The 17,949-nt window shown below is 42.0% G+C and overlaps 1 protein-coding gene across 1 annotated transcript in view; it reads left to right on the forward strand.

The window, feature by feature from the left end:
• The window catches only part of DGKI (diacylglycerol kinase iota), a 137,094-nt gene that overhangs the window by 14,770 nt on the left and 104,375 nt on the right, over positions 1 to 17,949 (forward strand). The window contains exons 6-12 of the mRNA XM_075705529.1: positions 2,655 to 2,729; positions 5,994 to 6,089; positions 7,965 to 8,047; positions 9,485 to 9,545; positions 13,163 to 13,276; positions 13,855 to 13,992; positions 15,154 to 15,232. Coding sequence (XP_075561644.1) covers positions 2,655 to 2,729; positions 5,994 to 6,089; positions 7,965 to 8,047; positions 9,485 to 9,545; positions 13,163 to 13,276; positions 13,855 to 13,992; positions 15,154 to 15,232 — 646 coding nt within the window. The remainder of the gene's footprint in view (positions 1 to 2,654; positions 2,730 to 5,993; positions 6,090 to 7,964; positions 8,048 to 9,484; positions 9,546 to 13,162; positions 13,277 to 13,854; positions 13,993 to 15,153; positions 15,233 to 17,949) is intronic.

Below are 17,949 nucleotides of genomic sequence, written 5' to 3' on the forward strand. Positions count from 1 at the left end.
CTTTGCTATCAGGTACTTCACTGAATAGCAGTATACATTTGTAAAATACTCATCACCTTGTTATGTGGACAAGGTAGGATGCATCCATTTCTTCAGTTTAATGCACAAAGACTGATGATTATTATTGGCTGTTAATTCTTCTGCATGTTTGCAAAGACAACCTACATATGTTTAAGTAGGTTTTTTTGCCTTTCATCTGCTATGGACATGCGGTTGCAATCATCGTAGCAAAGCTTTAGGTTCTCTTAACACTATAGGTGTAGACACGTTTAAAAAAAGAAGTGAAATAACATAGTTGTGACATAGCATGTTTTATTGCCTTTTTGAATGTGTCAATGAAAAATGATAACAATGAATGGAGGCCGAGACTAAAACTATTTCTCTAATATAGTTGTATGCCTCTTCCCACCCCACCCATAGGCAAGAAAAGAGATATAATGGGATTTAATGACAATTACGTTTAAACCTTCTTTAAATTATTGGTTTTTAAATTAATCAGGATTTCACTAACTATCTTTGCCCTTTCCAGAAGAATTTCACTGGGCTTAGGCCCATCCATTGTGGAGGTAGAAAACGAAGTACAGTCCTTCTTCCAGAGGTACAGTGAAGTACTTGCCTAGTATAATACCTAACTTGAGTTACAGACTACAATTTGCCAGCAGAATTCACTGCACTTTACAAGTAGGATAAGTATTTTGAATTTTACACCTGGAGACACTGAGGCCCAGGGAAAAGGCTTGATATGCCCATGACCTTTCAGCAGACCACTGGCAAGACTGCGGATAGACTAGATCTCCTCTCTTTGTCATGTGTTTTGCCCCACTCCAGGGAGAATCCTTCAGTAGAGAATGGCTGAGAAACTAGGCTAAGGCCGCCACAGGAGGCAGCTTTGAGAGTAATGTCCTGCACCTTTATATTGACATAAAGACTTTTTGTCTACCGTCACTCTGACTACTGAGGTAGGGCAATGAAAGACCATGCAGACGATATTGCCAATGCACTTCCATAGGCAGTGCAGTCTTTGTGGTTTATCATGCTTTCAGGGTTGTATTTTGTATTCGAGCAATTTTGTATTGGAGCAGGGAAGAATACAAATGCTTCTTTAGATGTTCTCTCAAAATATGGTTGAAAAGGGCAAATGTCCTGTAATTGCTCCACAGAGACATCTAGTCTTCAGTATTTTCAGTAAGGAACAAGGCATGACTATACCCTGGTCCACAAGGAATGTTGAGAGGTGGAAAAAAGCTTGGGACCTTGTGCTCCATAGCAGGCGTGGTCTGGGTGAAAAAGGACAGTGTCTTTAGGTATTTGAGTTAGATAGCTGTTAGTTTTTTCTTAACTTCTCAGAGATGTGGAAACATTAACTTCCATATCTGGTGTGTTGTACTGAAGTCTTGAAATGCTGGAAGTGATTGTTAGGTATTAAATGGAATCTAGTAGCTATTCTTGTTCATGTTGGTTAGCAAGCAGGATTAAGGACAGATGTCACTGCTTACAGATTTGATGATCTCTGGTCATTGACTTGATTTTCATTAGTGGGACAATTTTGAATAAGGTCAGGACAGAAATGACTTTTGGATGAGCTGAATGGATCTTGCTTCCCCTCCTGAAGCCAGAAAAAAAAAAAATCAATAAGCTTTCTTCTAATTCCCTGTGTTACTTTATTTCCTGGTGACGCCTAGACTAGAAGTTGAAATACTGAGAAAATATTTACAGTATTTCCTATAATACAAAATTTCAATCATATGGAAAGAGTTAAGGTTTCCTGCAGGTATGACTTCAGTTACTGAATTAAAATAATTAAAAAATAAAATAAAATTCTCCTTTTTGGATTGTTCTTATCACACCAGAACACCTTTTGGTTCAGTATCACTGAGCAGGCTATCACCAGCCTGGGGAATAGCTTTGATGCAAGTTCTGTTTTAATAGGTTCTGCAAAAATACAAGCAGTTTTATGTTTTTTTTTTCTGTGTAGTTAAGTGATATTGTTATTTAAAAGCAAAGCAAACAAAAATTCCACGAACACCCCCCCTCACCCAAATCCTTAAATGTTAACAATTCAGTTTGTTCCTTAGCAGATGATTACACAAGTTTCTTGATAGGCTAGAACTGACTCCACAGTGCCAGCATCATACGCCATGGTGGCCTACGTTATGTTGAGTCATAATGGTTGCCAGAGCTAAAACTTGTTGTTTTCTTTCCTAAAAAAAACATGAAAAATATCTCATTTATCATGTTTTTTATTACATCTTTATACAGGTGGTCTCCATACCAGGAGACGAGCCTGATTGGGCAGGAGACTGGAGCCCCGAAGGGGAAACGGGCGTCTCCTACCCCTATTGGGAGGGTTGGCAGGTACAACATGTGGTGTTATGTGAGTCTATGGGAGCATCTGATCTTTTTCCCCCCTCACAGCGTGGGAAAGTTTCCAGTTCCAAAGCACCAGTCTGGTCTCCGTGTGTGGCTTTCTCCATAACGGTGGTGTGGAAGTGTAAAGCATGCAGCGCATGTAATTTAAATCTCGAGCATGTGCCAGATACTCTTATCATTCTCCAAGTGGACATGCATGGAAGAGCTTCGTAAAGGGGCTCTGTCTGGGCCTGTCTTCTAAATTTTGTTTTGCTTTTCATGTATTCTTTTTTCTTTTGATATAGAACTCTTTAAAGACTTCAACACGGCGAAAGAAGAGAACGTCTTTTAAAAGAAAAGCCAGCAAAAGAGGCAATGAAGTAGGTATTCAAGCGCTTTGGAAATCAGGCTCCTTTTGTTTAAATGTCTAAATGCAGATTTCAAAGTTTAATTTTTTTACTGCAGTGTTTAATATATATTTTTTTTTCCCCTGGAAAATTCCACACTATTGAATTTGTTGTGTGAAGAGATCAGTTTTGATAAAACTCGTATGAGAAGTTTTATTTGCTGAGTTGATTTTTTTCAAGAAACAACACATCAGACTCCAGAAGGACCAGCAGCCTAATAAAACAGCATTCTCTTGGGATGTAAGAGACTCAGCTCAGACCCTTGGTTTCCACTAGACAGAAAAGGGGTGTGAAACTGGGGTTGTGAAATCCATGGTGAGTGCACTGATGCAAGGGTCTGGTCTTGAGGGTGTTTGTGATTCCCTCAGGAGACCTCATATTGGAAATACTCTGTTTGTGTGAAAATTGACATTGGGCCACAGAGAAAGAGAAAACAGATGAATGATCTGATGGTTTGATTTACCATGTAGCTTATAGGTTGCCTGGCTGAATAGGGAGCTTTTGTGGGGACTCAGGGGAAAAAAGGAGAGTCTACCGCCTTTGGAAGAAGGGGCAGGCAACTCAGGAGGTGTACAGGGACCTTGTTAGATCTTTCAGGGAGGAAATTAGGGAAGCAAAAGCCCAGCAAGAACTCAATCTGGCCACTGTTGTAAAAGATAATAAAAAATGCTTTTATAAATACATCAGCAATAAAAGGAGAGCCAAGGAGGATCTCCACTCCTTGCTGGATGTGGGGGAGAACATTGTCACCGAGGACAAGGAAAAGGCTGAGGTATTTAACGCCTTCTTTGCCTCTGTGTTTAACAGCCAGACCAGTCATCCCCAGGGTACTCAGGCCCCTGAGCTAGAGGATAGGGATGGGGACCAGAATGGAGCCCTCATAGTCCATGAGGAAGCAGTTAATGACCTGCTATGCCACCTGGATGCTCACAAGTCTATGGGGCCAGATGGGATCCACCCGAGAGCATTGAGGGAGCTGGCAGAAGAGCTTGCCAAGCCACTCTCCATCATCTATCAGCAGTCCTGGTTAACAGGGGAGATCCCTGATGACTGGAGGCTTGCCAATGTGACGCCCATCTACAAGAAGGGCTGGAAGGAGGACCCAGGGAACTACATGCCTGTCAGCCTGACCTCGGTGCCGGGGAAGATTATGGAGAGGTTCATATTGAGTGAACTCAACAGGCAAGTGCAGGCCAACCAGGGGATCAGGCCCAGCCAGCACGGGTTCATGAAAGGCAGGTCCTGCTTGACCAACCTGATCTCCTTTTATGACCTGTGACCCGCCTGGTAGATGATGGAAAGGCTGTGGATTTCATTTACCTGGACTTTAGTAAAGCTTTTGACACCGTCTCCCACAATATTCTCCTTGGGAAGCTGGCAGCTCATGGCTTGGATGGGCGTAGTCTTCGCTGGGTAAAAAACTGGTTGGGTGGCCGACCCCAGAGAGTTGTGGTAAATGGAGTTAAGTCCAGTTGGCAGCCGGTCACGAGTGGTGTTCCCCAGGGCTCTGTTTTGGAGCCAGCCTTGTTTAATATCTTTATCAATGATCTGGATGAGGGGATTGAGTGCACCCTCAGTAAGTTTGCAGATGACACCAAGTTGGGTGGGAGTGTTGATCTGCTCGAGGGTAGGATGGCCTTGCAGAGGGACCTGGCCAGGCTGGATCGATGGGCCGAGGCCAACTGTATGAGGTTCAACAAGTCCAAGTGCCAGGTCCTGCACTTTGGTCACAACAACCCCATGCAATGCTGCAGGCTTGGGGAAGAGTGGCTGGAAAGCTGCCTGGCCGAAAAGGACCTGGGGGTGTTGGTAGACAGCTGGCTGAACATGAGCCAGCAGTGTGCCCAGGTGGCCAAGAAGGCCAACAGTATCCTGGCTTGTGTCAGGAATAGTGTGGCCAGCAGAGGCAGGGAGGTGATTGTTCCCCTGTACTCGGCACTGGTGAGGCCACACCTGGAATACTGTGTCCAGTTTTGGGCCCCTCAGTACAAGAAAGACGTTGAGGTGCTGGAGTGTGTTCAGAGAAGGGCAACAAAGCTGGTGAAGGGTCTGGAGCAGAGGCCTTATGAGGAGCGGCTGAGGGAACTGGGGTTGTTTAGCCTAGAGAAGAGGAGGCTGAGGGGAGACCTTATCGCTCTCTACAACTACCTGAAAGGAGGTTGTAGTGAGGTGGGTGTTGGTCTCTTCTCCCAAGTAGTTAGCGATAGGACAAGAGGAAATGGGCTCAAGCTGCACCAGGGGAGGTTTAGGTTGGATATTAGGAAAAATTTCTTTACGGAAAGGGTAGTCAAGCATTGGAACAGGCTGCCTAGAGAGGTGGTAGAGTCACCATCCCTGGAAGTGTTCAAAAAACGGGTAGATGTGGCACTTTGGGACATGGTTTAGTCTAGTCTACCCTTGATTGGTTTAGTGTGGACTTGGTACTGTAGGTTAATGGTTGGACTGGATGATCTTAAAGGTCTTTTCCAACCTAGACGATTCTGTGATTCTATGATTCTAGGTGTTCTTGTTTCCAGACCCTGCTTAGTGGTTTAGCTATATAGATGAAAAACAGCCTCATGGGGAGAGGTGGAGGGAGACTCGCCTCTGCATAGCCAGAGCTCTTTAGTTAAGGTCCTCATTTGGGTGGTGGGAGAACTGCAGATCAGAAACTTGAATCTGTCGGCCACAGCCCAGGAGAGTGCCTTCACTAGCGGGCTCCCTGGTGTCCTGCAGGGGTAGGGAGTAGGGAGGCAAACAGCTTCCTCAGTGACATGCCATGTTTGACCTGTGACCTTTGTTCAAAGGTGGGTGGGCCAGCAAGGCCAAGAATTCAAGAGCAGCTCATCTGCCACTAAGTACTCATACAACTTGTCTGTTACATGGGATTAATGAAATAAGTAGTTTATCTCATTCTATTTTCCACTGTTCAATTGGAAAATTGTTCGTATTAGAAATAGCACTTTATCTGACACATTATTAGCTCTTTGTGAATAATTGGTTTTTTGGGAAATAACATTGAGTAAAATTTTAAAATAGCTTTGTGCTGGCCTGGACTGATTTCCTGCCCCCGCCCCCACCTTATTTTCTTACTCAGTTGTCTCAGCTGGATAAATTAGTCCCAGCTGAGCACCCCATTAACATGACTGTACAGTTTCCAGTACCTGAGGTAGTTTTGTCAGAGCTAGGTTGGGTCTTCTGCACATGTCATGCCATACATAGCTTGTACTAAAGCTGCTTCTTGCTTCTGTTTCTCAGGATAACAAAGGGCGGCCATTTGTGATAAAGCCTATCTCTTCTCCACTCATGAAGCCGCTGCTGGTTTTTGTCAATCCAAAAAGTGGAGGGAATCAGGTAAGAACATCATCTGGATCCAGGTCACAAAGCTTTAGTTTAACAACAGTGTTTCTGCAAGTCAGAATAGTTTTTGGTGAGTCAGATGGGAAGAACTCTGTGCAACTGAATTGCAGTTCTTAGAAGAGGTCCTTGCTTTTGAATGCCCTTTTCCACTTCAGTGGAATTGGATGGGTGGAATGGATACTTGAGTATTTGAGCAGTTGTATTCCTATCTTCAGATTCTTGAAAGGAGTCTAAAATGGTAGTTTGGAGGTTTTCAGAAGACTTTATCTTTTCACAGAAAATTTAGATTGCCAATGAAGTCTTAGACTTATCCAAAAAGTGATTTAATTTTACTAGGAAAGCCTAGTGAAATTAGTGAATGTGAAATGACACACTTCCTATGGCATTTAAAAAAATCATTACTGGTCTTGTACTGTACCACAGAGAACCAAGTTTCAGTGACTAACATGATCATGCAGCAGAATTCTTTCTTAGGGTTCTTGGAATTAAAACTTATCCAAGTGAAAGTTTTGCAGATTAGTTCTGCCACATTTTGAGTATCAAATAATCTGAGTGCCTTTTGATGAAGAAGGTGTTCTAGTTGAAATGAGAAGATTGATGTAACATATAACAGAGGCTTATAGTACATGGAGAATAACATAGCTGCTGCTCACTTTCTCCTCTGTTAGAAGAACTGCGGAGGATATTAAATGAAACTGCTAAGACTCTGATTCAAAACAAAGAAAAAGGTTGGTCCTTCTCACAGTGTGTAGTTCAGCTGCAAAACTCCTTGCCATAGGATGCTATGGATGCTAAAATGTCATGGATGTCATGGATGCTAAAAATTTACATGGGCTGAAGGAGAGATTTGGAAGAGGAAACCCTGAAGGTTGCTAAAGTCCTGGACCCACCTCTGGCTCAAGAGTTCTGTGAACTGCAAATATCTGAGGCTGGGACAATACCTACAGCAACCATCACATTTATTTTCTCTATTCTTATACCTTTTCCTAGGCACTTTGACTACAGTTCTTGGTTCTCCACTTAGGGGAAGGTGTCAGACAGAAGAGCCATCCCTCAGAAGGGGGAGCTATTGAAAATTCCTGACTTGCACCCTCTAGGCTATGTCTGAAATATATTCTTGAATTACTTTGAAATACAAACTGGTCCCATGGGGTTCTTAGGCCTCCTCTGCTAGTAACAGATCCTGCCACTTTGTGTCTAGGCAGAACAGGAAGGAAGGGAGTCACGTGTCTGGAATATGAACCCATGAGTTTGAGAAGGCAGAAATTATATCTTTAGGTGATGGCCTGGCCACGCTGCACAGAGTGAGGGAGCATTGGGACAGCTGTAGCCCAGAGTCCTTGGCTCCTGCTTCATTAGATGGTAGAGGGCTACAGTTGTGATTGTTCATGGCGGTGATGGTGGAGGTCAAAGCAGTGTCATTGCTTGGATGTTGTTTAGGACACTGTTCAATGTGATGGTGACTTTGCCCACAAGCTTGTTCAACTTCTTGCTGTCATGGATGACTGAGGGTGCTGTGGGATAACAGATTTCTTGTTGCAGGTGGTAAGAGGTAGGAGAACAGGTTGCTGTGGGAGCTGAACCTTTGATCTGACCCTGAATGACTGTTCTTACGAACCATTAATGATCTGAGTTGTTAAATTTAGTCTATATGTATACATGTGCACCCTGCCTGGATTGGTGGGTCACTATTCTATAGAGCAGTCATCTGCTACGCCACTTACTAGTTTGTCTTTTTCTTCGTTTATAGTTGCTTTGTAAAGCACAGAAGGAAAGCAGTCCAAATATAGTGAACATTGAACACTATTATTTCTAATAATTGTAAAGCTGTTTATAATTTCCCTTCCTTTGATTTTTCTCTTTTCCCAGGGCACCAAGGTTCTCCAAATGTTTATGTGGTATTTGAATCCACGCCAGGTCTTTGATCTCTCTCAGGAAGGGCCAAGAGATGCGTAAGTTCTTGAGCCTTCAGTGCTGCAGACCATAATTCTTTTCTTATCAGGAAAGCAGTCAAAGGTCTAGCTTGAATAGATTGGAAGACTATGTATTGAGCTTACATGTCCAGGTTTTCGTAGTGGTGGTGGGGTGGGCTGCAGTGGTGGCTTCTGTGAGAAGAGATCAGGAGCTGTCCCCATGTCAGACAGCCAGTTCCAGACAGCTCCAAGACGGACCTGCTGCAGATCCCACAGTGCCTGACCTTTCCCTAGTGACAGCAGCATGCAAGTACCTCTGATTGCTGAGTAACTAACTCAGCTTCTCTGGGCAATAGTTGTGAGCCCCTTCCGGGGAATGGAGGACCTGTCTTTAAAGGGGTGATTCTCACTGCTAAGGGTTAAGAGACCATCCTTCTGTGGTATTTGAGATAGAGTTAACTTGCTTTAGTCAACCATCTGTTCAGCTCTACTTTCACAAGCTAGGCAGCACAAAAATATAGTCATAATCTACAATCAAATATTTACCTGTATAAGAATGGTCCAGGTATTTATATTCATACTTCTAGAGCACCCAAACCTTTTTTCCTGCTGAAGCACCTCCACTGCTGCTACCCTCATGATGTATAGAAGCTTTAAAGTATATGTACAGTTTTCAGAGCTGTGTAATAGAGTTAAAGAAGGATTAGGTCCTCTGGTCACTCAGCTCTCTACATCTGAATGTACCCCCCTCCATTGGGAGATATTTCATTATGCCTCTCTTTCATGCAACTGAAGGAACAAGTCTTTAATGGGTGCTTTTTTTGGCTCCCCTGTTGGTATCTTAGATCAGATATCCAGAGAAAGAGCTCTGCTAGATGTTACTGCCTTCTGTGGTGTTAAAGCAATACAGTTACTGGCTGAAAGAGCTGTCATGTTCTTTATGCCTCAGAAATGGTGGTTCAGCAAATCCTGATGAGGAACATTAAATTTTGTTTAAAAACCTCAATGCTTATATTTGTTTGCTTTAGGATAAGAGAAAAATGGAAGATTTTTGTCATCTCCAGAGGGAACATGAGAATCTGGCCTTTCAGATTTAGCATGGGAACATGTGAAACTGATCAAATACTTCTCAGGAGGTGCTGCCTAACCATGGAGGAAGGCCCCATTTCACATCCTAGTGGTTTTGTGTCTCTGCGTGTGTGTGTAGATGTGAGGTGAGCCACAGGGCTCAGGCTGGGTTGGGGCCGCTGCCACCTGTGGCTGCCAGGGCTGATGCCACCTCACTGCTGAGGCTTTTGGTAACACTGAGGGTTTTTTTTTTTAATATTTCTGCTTCCACCCATACCCTTAGTAATGAATATTAGAAAATGCAATAAGCATCATTTAAATTGTCACTCAGGAAAATGCATAAAAAGTGCCTGCATCATTGTTCTGACTTTTTTCCTCCCCCTTTTTCCCTTTCCCTCCCCTCGCCAGGCTGGAGCTGTACAGAAAAGTGCCAAACCTGCGGATCCTGGCCTGCGGTGGGGATGGGACGGTAGGTGGCCGGCGCCTGGCAGCCCCGTGGTCATCGCCAAGAGATTAAATTCCTTGCAGTTGTGGGTTTCCCACCTCGCAATGCCTGCAGAGCCAGATAATGTACCTTACGCTTGTATAATCTACTTTTTAAAAATTTTCTCTGTGGCCTGGCCTGTGTAGTGATGGGGCCAGATCCTAATGTTCAAGGTCCTGTCTGCTTTATGCATAAAGATTTGGTACAGCTTAAAAAAATAAAGACTAACTTTGCTGGCCTCCTCTCACTATTTACACAGATCTGAGGATCTAGTAAGTTAAGTCAGTGTCTAGGGGCCATTATATCTTAATTTCTGCTCCTTCCTGCTATTGTCTCGATGATGTCTGAGTACAGTCAAATGGGGTCTCCTCTGTGCCTAAAGAGTGAGTTTCCCCACTTTCTTTACAAAGCATCTGTAAGGAAGGATATTGCATTGGTCATGCTACTAGCCAGGAATCTGGCAGAGCCAGGGTCCATATTTTTATTTGCTACTGAATTTCTATGTGTTCTTGGATAAGCAAAAAGGGTCAGATCTTTAAAGGATTTAGGCACCTTCAGTTGGAGACAGGCTGTGTGGTTCAGGGCCTGGAGGCCAAGAGTGTTAATGAAGGCATTACAACCACATTACTCTTTCCAGTACTTAGAAATATTGTAAATCTCAGTCTGTGCCACTGAGTGCTTAAATACAGTTGAAAAACTGACCTTTAATCTCTGTGAAGATCAATTCCCCAAACATGCACTTGATAATAGTTATAACTGTAAGTATGGTAAGGAAAATGCTTTACTGGTTGCAAGGTGCAATGGCTGGCTAGGATAGATACTTATAGATATTTAGGGCATGGGGATACCTCTTTTATTTATTTATTTATTTGTAGTGAGCTGAATTAACCTTCAACCCATCTCTTCTTGAACTTCTGGGGGAACTTTCTGTTCAGCTTCTGTGGGTTCTTTTAAAACACCAGCTGTAGGGGTTATTAATACCAGTGCTTCCTCTGCAGGAGTGAAGAAAATATGTGATTTGCCTACTGTATTGCTGGTGCCTGGGACAATAAGATCCTACTGAATTGTGAATGTTCCTTGAGAAACCTGCAAGGCATTGCTTTAACAGGAGACATAGCTGCAAAAAAAGAGTTTCAATCTGTTTCTGAAAGTCCATTGCAGCCTCCAGCTGAGGAAGCCAATATTTTAATAGGGAAAAAAAAAATCTTCATCCTGAAAATATTAAAATAGAAATGAATGCAACTACATTTGAGTTAGACTCTTTTGTCTTCCATTTGCTGAGCAGTGCAAGCGACAGGTGGCAGCACCTTCTCATGAGTATGAGCAGTACTCCACTATTACCTTTGCTGCTGCTCAGTCTGAAGCAAATTAATATCTAGTTATTCCCAAAGCCATTACATCTAGAAATGAAAAATCTGGCTCAAATGGACTTGGTGAATATTCAATGAGATCAGATGTTACCTTGCATTATTGAGGTGAATCAGAACTTACTGTAACTTTTCCATCATCACTGCTTGCTGTTCCTTTCCAGGGCATAAGTGGAAGGCTTTGCTTTCAAAGCAGTCAGGAGCTTTCTGTTTACAGGGGAATGATAGTCTTTGTCATCCTTGATTGTAAAACTAATGTGCAAGGTTTAGAAATGACCTCAAGTTAAATAACAGTTGTACATATAAATTAGTAATTTGAAATTTCTGTTGATCAGTTAAAAACATTTACAAAAGTGGTAGGTATTGTAATGCTACCTGCACCAGTGGGAGCCTGAGGCACAGATGTATGGATTAAGTCAGTGGCAATGACAAAGGGCTAATGACAAAAGACTCTTTAAGAAGTACTGGCCCCAGTGAAGTTATGGGGACTCTTTATTCTGTCTTCTGTCATCAATACTGAAGGATAGATTTTTGAAAGGTGGAGGATTACTTATCTCTGAAAATCTCTTAAGGACTGTACTTAGTCCTACCAGGGTGCCTATGATGGACCTAAGTATCTTTGGTGACATCAAGTTCGTAAGAGTTGTGATTCAGATGGCTGTTGTCAGACAATGAGCTCTAATGTGGGTTCGCATCCCAGATGAATGCTTTAATTGTACAATTGGTTATGATAAATAATGGTCTGATAAATACTATTTGTACTTAATTAAATTTTTTCAAGAGACTTGGAGGAAGGCATACCCTAGAATACCAAATAGGATGGTGGTTGCTATATCTATCAGGGCACCTCCTCTCCAGTCCTTCAAATTCCAGCTGTGGTTCCCGGTGCCCGTGTTATGCTGGGTATCTTTCATGAAGCTCCAGTTTCATCCCAGTTTGGTGTAAGAATCTATTTGAAATCATAGTAATGGGGAGTTGGGGATTTTTCCTCCCCCCGTAGTTGGGGGAGGAAAAATCCTGTCCAGCTGCAGTCAGGATTTCAGTTTTATGTCTTACTTAAAAGCTCACATTTCCAGTAGAGATTGCATCTTTGAACATTGCTGTCAGGAAAAAAAATAGATCAAATTTTATCTTATGTTTATTTTTTTCTTAATTCTTTATTTTAAAATGCAGCACAGGCTCTTTCACAGATTTTTTTCTTTTTTTTTTTTTGTACAGGTGAGAAATAGTTTAAGAAATATTCCTATTTTCTTGTAGCAAGAATTTCAGTCATAAAAATGTTTCAGAACATTTTCAGCAACTCTTCTTTACCCCCTTGGAAATTACCATTTAATGAAAAAAAAATATTTTATAGTAATTTGTTCCTTCTGGCTAGTGCTCTATTAAAGTTTTATGTAGTCCAGAATAGGGACAGGAGAGAGAAACAGCTCTCTAAAATAACCAGTAGTTTACGATACAAAAGAACCAGATTCATTGTTCCAACCCAAAGTCTTCAACCCTGAACATTAGAGTTTGTCTTTTATTCTAGTCTTTTAGTCTTCTATTTATGTATCTCTGTGTGTGTGTATATATGACTAGAATATATATATTTCATGATTGGCACTGAGTGAAATAATTCAGCACCAAGGTCTCTGGTCTGGGGAATGGGAGACCTGTGAGCAAGTCCATGCTTGACTTGATCTGGGCCCTCTGTTCCAGTTCCAGGACATGCTCTGAGATACCATGCTGTTTTAATGTGTGTCTCACATCTTCTTTCATGACAGTTGTCAAAGGTGTAGTTTCTTTTAGCGTAAGGGCACTTTAAAAAAACTTACCTTAAATCGTCCGTATTATTCTTCTTCACTCATTTTTACATACAGTATTTTTCAGAGCAATAGTTAGGCATCCTTAGCCAGGTGTAATTCTATGTGTTTTAATTTCCTGCTTAAAGAACAGCAACTTATGTGCTCCCTTTCCTCGGCAACTCTGTGTGCTGTTAAAGATAGCCGGTGTTTACATCCAGCTACTTCTGCTTGCACAGGAGCTTCATGAAAACTGCTGTACCTGTTTTCCGAAAGGTGAAACCTCAGATAAGGCAGTTGTAGAGTAAAATTTCAGATATCCTCATTTTTCCTTCTCCTTTTTGTTTTACTTGATCTTTGCTGTAAAGGGGATACGATCAAAATGTGTCTCTCTCCTTTTTTCCATCCCTTTTAATCTTCCTGATAACAGTTCTCTGCATTTCCTGTTTTATAGGTGGGCTGGATCCTCTCCATCCTTGATGAGCTGCAGCTCAGCCCCCCGCCTCCTGTGGCTGTCCTTCCGCTTGGCACTGGGAATGACCTTGCCCGCACCCTCAACTGGGGTGGGGTAAGCACTGACTGGGGTACCCTTATGTGCGGGCTTTCAACTTGCTGATCTGATTTAGTTATGTAGTAGGGTGAAGTTGCATTTTGGCTAAAATAGCAGGCAGGGCTGTGTCCAAGATCTGCTTCAGTTAGGCATAATGGTTTGTTTCAATGTCTAGTCTGGGATCTTGAATTACTAATGATGTCGTTGTTGCAATAGAAGTGTACATAGATGTATCTGTCTGGTATTTTAGGCCAAGTAATGAGGAGGATATGCAGGCTTCTAATTTAAACATAGTTTAAACTTTAATTCTCAGTATTTATCCTTTACTACACCACTGGAGTTACTCTAGGCAAGGCAAATACACTTTGAGTTCCTCTCCTTATGGTCTTACTTTGCCTGCCCAGGACTTGTGTACCTCAGCAATAGCTTATTAAAATGGTTGATATATCAAAATTTAACAATGTTTTTAGGTGTTCGTAGGAAGACTTGATCTGGCCTCTATGAATGGAGGGAAGTCTGCCAGGTAATTGGCGAGTGACTTGCTTTGCTTTCACTATCCATGGCTGATACTCTGGTTACACTCCCTCTGCTGTCAGGGTTACACAGACGAGCCAGTGTCCAAGATCCTGTGCCATGTAGAAGACGGGACCATTGTCCAGCTGGACCGCTGGAATCTCCAGGTTGAGCGCAACCCTGATTTACCACAGGACGAGCTGGAGGATGGGGCACGTAAGGTTAGAGCCTTCTTTTTCCCAGGGAGACTATAGGATGCTTAACAGTGTCCTTGGGTTGCACCATAGGATGCACAAGTGGGAAAGCTCTAAAACTTTCTAGTTTCTAGTTGCGTCTCTTCCTTTTGCTCTTTTCATGTATCAATGCTTCCAGAGGCGTGTGTGAAACAAAATACAGACCAGCCATTTATTTGTTGTTTGTAAGTCTCAGACATTGAGCATTTATATCATGAACTAAGTCTTGGCAAAAATCCCTGGCATTTTATCTGAAAGGTCATTGTCTTTTTTCCTCTAGTTAACCTGGGGTGGCAGGAGAAGCAACCTTGTGACCACCACCCATTCCTAAATTAGAGATATAAATCTAAAAACAGGATGTAGAACTTTATTCCTTTGGATTTTGCTAATGGATACCAACTGTTTCCTACTTTACAGCAAGGAGTAGTGTGTTTTTGTATCTAACTTCTTTGTGCATGGGTCTCCATATGATCTTGATAGTTGAAGAATGGGAAAATCTTTGTGAGGGAATCACACTTATAGTAATACATCATTTGGACTGGAGATGCTGAAGGATGTTGAAATCATAAAAAAAAAATATTGTGAACCATTTTCCTCTTCCCAGTTATAATTTCCAGTTTATCTATCAGATACTACTGCTCTCTCTCCACAGCCCTGCTGGGCATGTGTAATGAAGAAGAGACCAGATGTGTGCTTCCCTGCCTCATGCACACTCAGTAGAGTTAGAGCTTCTTGTCTGGGACTTGCTTTGCTCCTGGTTATATATGAAGCAGGAAGAACACAGCTTGAGTTTCATTCACCATGCTGAGCTTAAAGTGCCAGCAATTAGGAAAACCTTTGTATTAACATGTTAAGCAGAGCAGCATTATGGGAAATCTCAATGACAACATAAGGAACCCTTTGTGTTTACAAAGATACATACATGATCATAAAGCACTGTAGATGTGTGTGTTCTTTAGGCTTTTGTATCTGATCATCTTCCACAAGCTACTAACTTGCAGAGCAACTTTCTGCATACATTCCCCTAATATGTTCCACTTTCTTGTTAGGTTTTCATGAGACGACAGATTTAAAGTAGTTAATTCCTGGTGTGTCATGGAATGGTTCATTTATGGTTTTTTTACATGTCTTTTTATTATCCAATTACAGCTTCCACTCAGTGTCTTCAATAATTACTTCAGCCTTGGATTTGATGCACATGTTACACTGGAGTTCCATGAATCTAGAGGTAATAGGAACTTTTTATTTCCTTAGCCTTGGGAATGGGCAGTTATAAATGGAGTTGGACTTAACGTCCTGTTCTTATAATTCAGAAAGAAAGGTGGAACATAAAAACCCAAGATACAGACACAAGTAGGAAGGAATTGATTGTATCATGAGTTTCCAAGGGACTTCATGATTTAAAAATGAAAAAAGTACAAGGAAAAATGGCATTCACTGGAGGAAAAGGGCTAAAAGGGGAGCTTTTCAAAGTTTTTCATCTTCTAAAGGAGATACTGAGTACAGATACAAGGGAAGTTTATGCTGATGCAGAAGTGTCAGAGTAAGAGCAGAAAGAAAAACAAATGTAAGTTAGGTGCCAGTTTTCCCTCCAGTGTGGAGGTAGAGGGAGGAGAAAAGCTGTGAGGCTGTGGAAGTCACAGGGTAGCAGGAGAATAATTGTGTTCTCAAACTGAACAGCTGTTACCTATGGATGAGTGTAGCATAATATCATTGGACTTGGTACAGACTCAGAGTGTCTCTATGCAAGTGAAAGGTTTTAATGAAATCCACAAAACTGTCAGGAATTTGAGCTGTTGTAGCATTGTCATGGTTTAGCTCCAGCCATCAACTAAGCACCACGCAGCTGCTCGCTCACTCCCCCTACCCCAGTGGGATGGGGGAGAGAATCAGAGGAGTAAGAGTGAGAAAATTCCTGGGTTGAGATAAGAGCAGTTTAATAATTGAGATAAAGTATAATAGTAATTATGATAATAATAACAATATAATAATAATAATAATATACAAAGCAAGTGATGTACAATGCAATTGCTCACCACGCGCTGACTGATACCCAGCAGTTCCTGAGCAAGCTCTGCTCCCCGGACAACCCCCCCCCCCCGCCCCCAGTTTCTATACTGAGCATGACATCATATGGTATGGAATAGCCCTTTGGTCAATTTGGATCAACTATTCTGGCTGTGCCCCCTCCCAGTTTCTTGTGCACCTGGCAGAGCATGGGAAGCTGAAAAGTCCTTGACTAGCATAAGCAGTACTTAGCCACAACTAAACCATCAGTGTGTTATCAACATTCTTCTCCTACTAAATCCAAAACACAGCACTATGCCTGCTACTAGGAAGAAAATTAACTCTATCCCAGCCAAAACCAGGACAAGCATCTTGTTTGTACCCTTACTGATGGCAGTTACACCACCCCATACAGATCCAAAGGTGGCTTAACAGGTGGGCTTTGGACTGATGTGAACTGCTCTTTTTTTATATGGTTTAGGCAAGCATGCTTGTATAAACAAACCTTGTTCAGTTGTCTGTGTTCAGCTTTTGGTAATTTCAGCTTCATATGCAGGTATTTTTTCTGAATGACAGCTTCCATTACCTTCACTTTTATACTATAAGAGTGTCATTTCAAGATGAAAAGATAGCACTCTAACACCACGCTAAATAAAGAGCAAGATACATGATGGAATGAGCTAATGCATATTTAATAACGTTTAAGACTGCTTCAAGCTTTACGAATAATAATTAGGGGCCACAAAAGGGCACAGGAATGAATTGATGACAGCTGTATGCATTTTTTGATGAATGCATATCACTATGCATTGCTAATGTGACTGTGAACATACTGTATAGATGAAATGCAAGGCTACTTTCTCACTTAATGGAGGCATTACTTAATAATGAAGTAATGGAGCCCTATAAAGAATGGATGTTATTCCAGAGATGCCAGTGTTTTAAAAATTTACATGGGTGAAAAAAGACTTGGCAGAGCAAGCTGTGTGTCTGTGAGCAGGTATGTGTGGCCAGGAGAGCTTTTCATAGCACAAGTGTCTGCTCTTACAAGTCATTACTGCTGGTGTCTTCCTTACCCTCTCAAATGCTAAAATATACAAATGAGTTCTATGTGTTTTAGGAGAGAAAAGCTTGTAGCCTTGGAGGTGTTGCTGGTGAGTGGGTTGTATTGTGCTTCATGTGGAATTAAGCAGTGCAAAACAGATTCTCATCTCGTTTACAATTGATGACAATCCAAAGAAACTCTTAGCAGAACTTCAGCAAAACTTAAAGCACTTTCATGGCTGTTGCTCTTGATCCATTAAGATAAGTGGTTGTACGCAGTTGCTTATGTGGAGCTATCGTCATCATGTGTAGTATTAAAAAAAACACCATGCCCCCCCCGCCCCCCCTCCTCCTCCCCTCCAAACCAAAATAGATTAGATTGATTTGAACTCAGCCTGTCAGGGCATTTTAAGCAATAGAGGTTGCTCAACTGTTATATTTAGAATAAGCAGTGATTGCAATTTCTCAGAGGAACCTGTACATGAATGTAGCCTTTTCCATGGCAACCTCTATACTTTTCTTGTGACTAATCAGATTGAGCCTTGAGGGTTGGCTCCAAGCCTAACATATTTCTTCAGGAAGTGTTTGGGGTAGCAACTCTTTCCAGAGTCACAATTTCCTCCCTTGTTATCCTTATGCTTTGGTGGATCAAGGGAGAGGCAATTTACTTTATCCCTGTTGACATGCTGTTTGCTCCATCAGCTCTCCAGGACTTTACATTTACAGGACCTGCCACCCCCCCCCGCACACATGTGTGTGCACACACACACTAACACTTTCTTTTCCTACTCCCTTGATGGCTTGAGAAGGGTGAGGATGGAGAGTGAGCCTTGGATATGCAGTCAGTGATTTACTTCTACAATCAAAATTGCACTCTAATCAACTTTAGGCTCT

Source organism: Pelecanus crispus, chromosome 1, assembly GCF_030463565.1.
Source record: "Pelecanus crispus isolate bPelCri1 chromosome 1, bPelCri1.pri, whole genome shotgun sequence".
Classification (NCBI taxonomy): domain Eukaryota; kingdom Metazoa; phylum Chordata; class Aves; order Pelecaniformes; family Pelecanidae; genus Pelecanus; species Pelecanus crispus.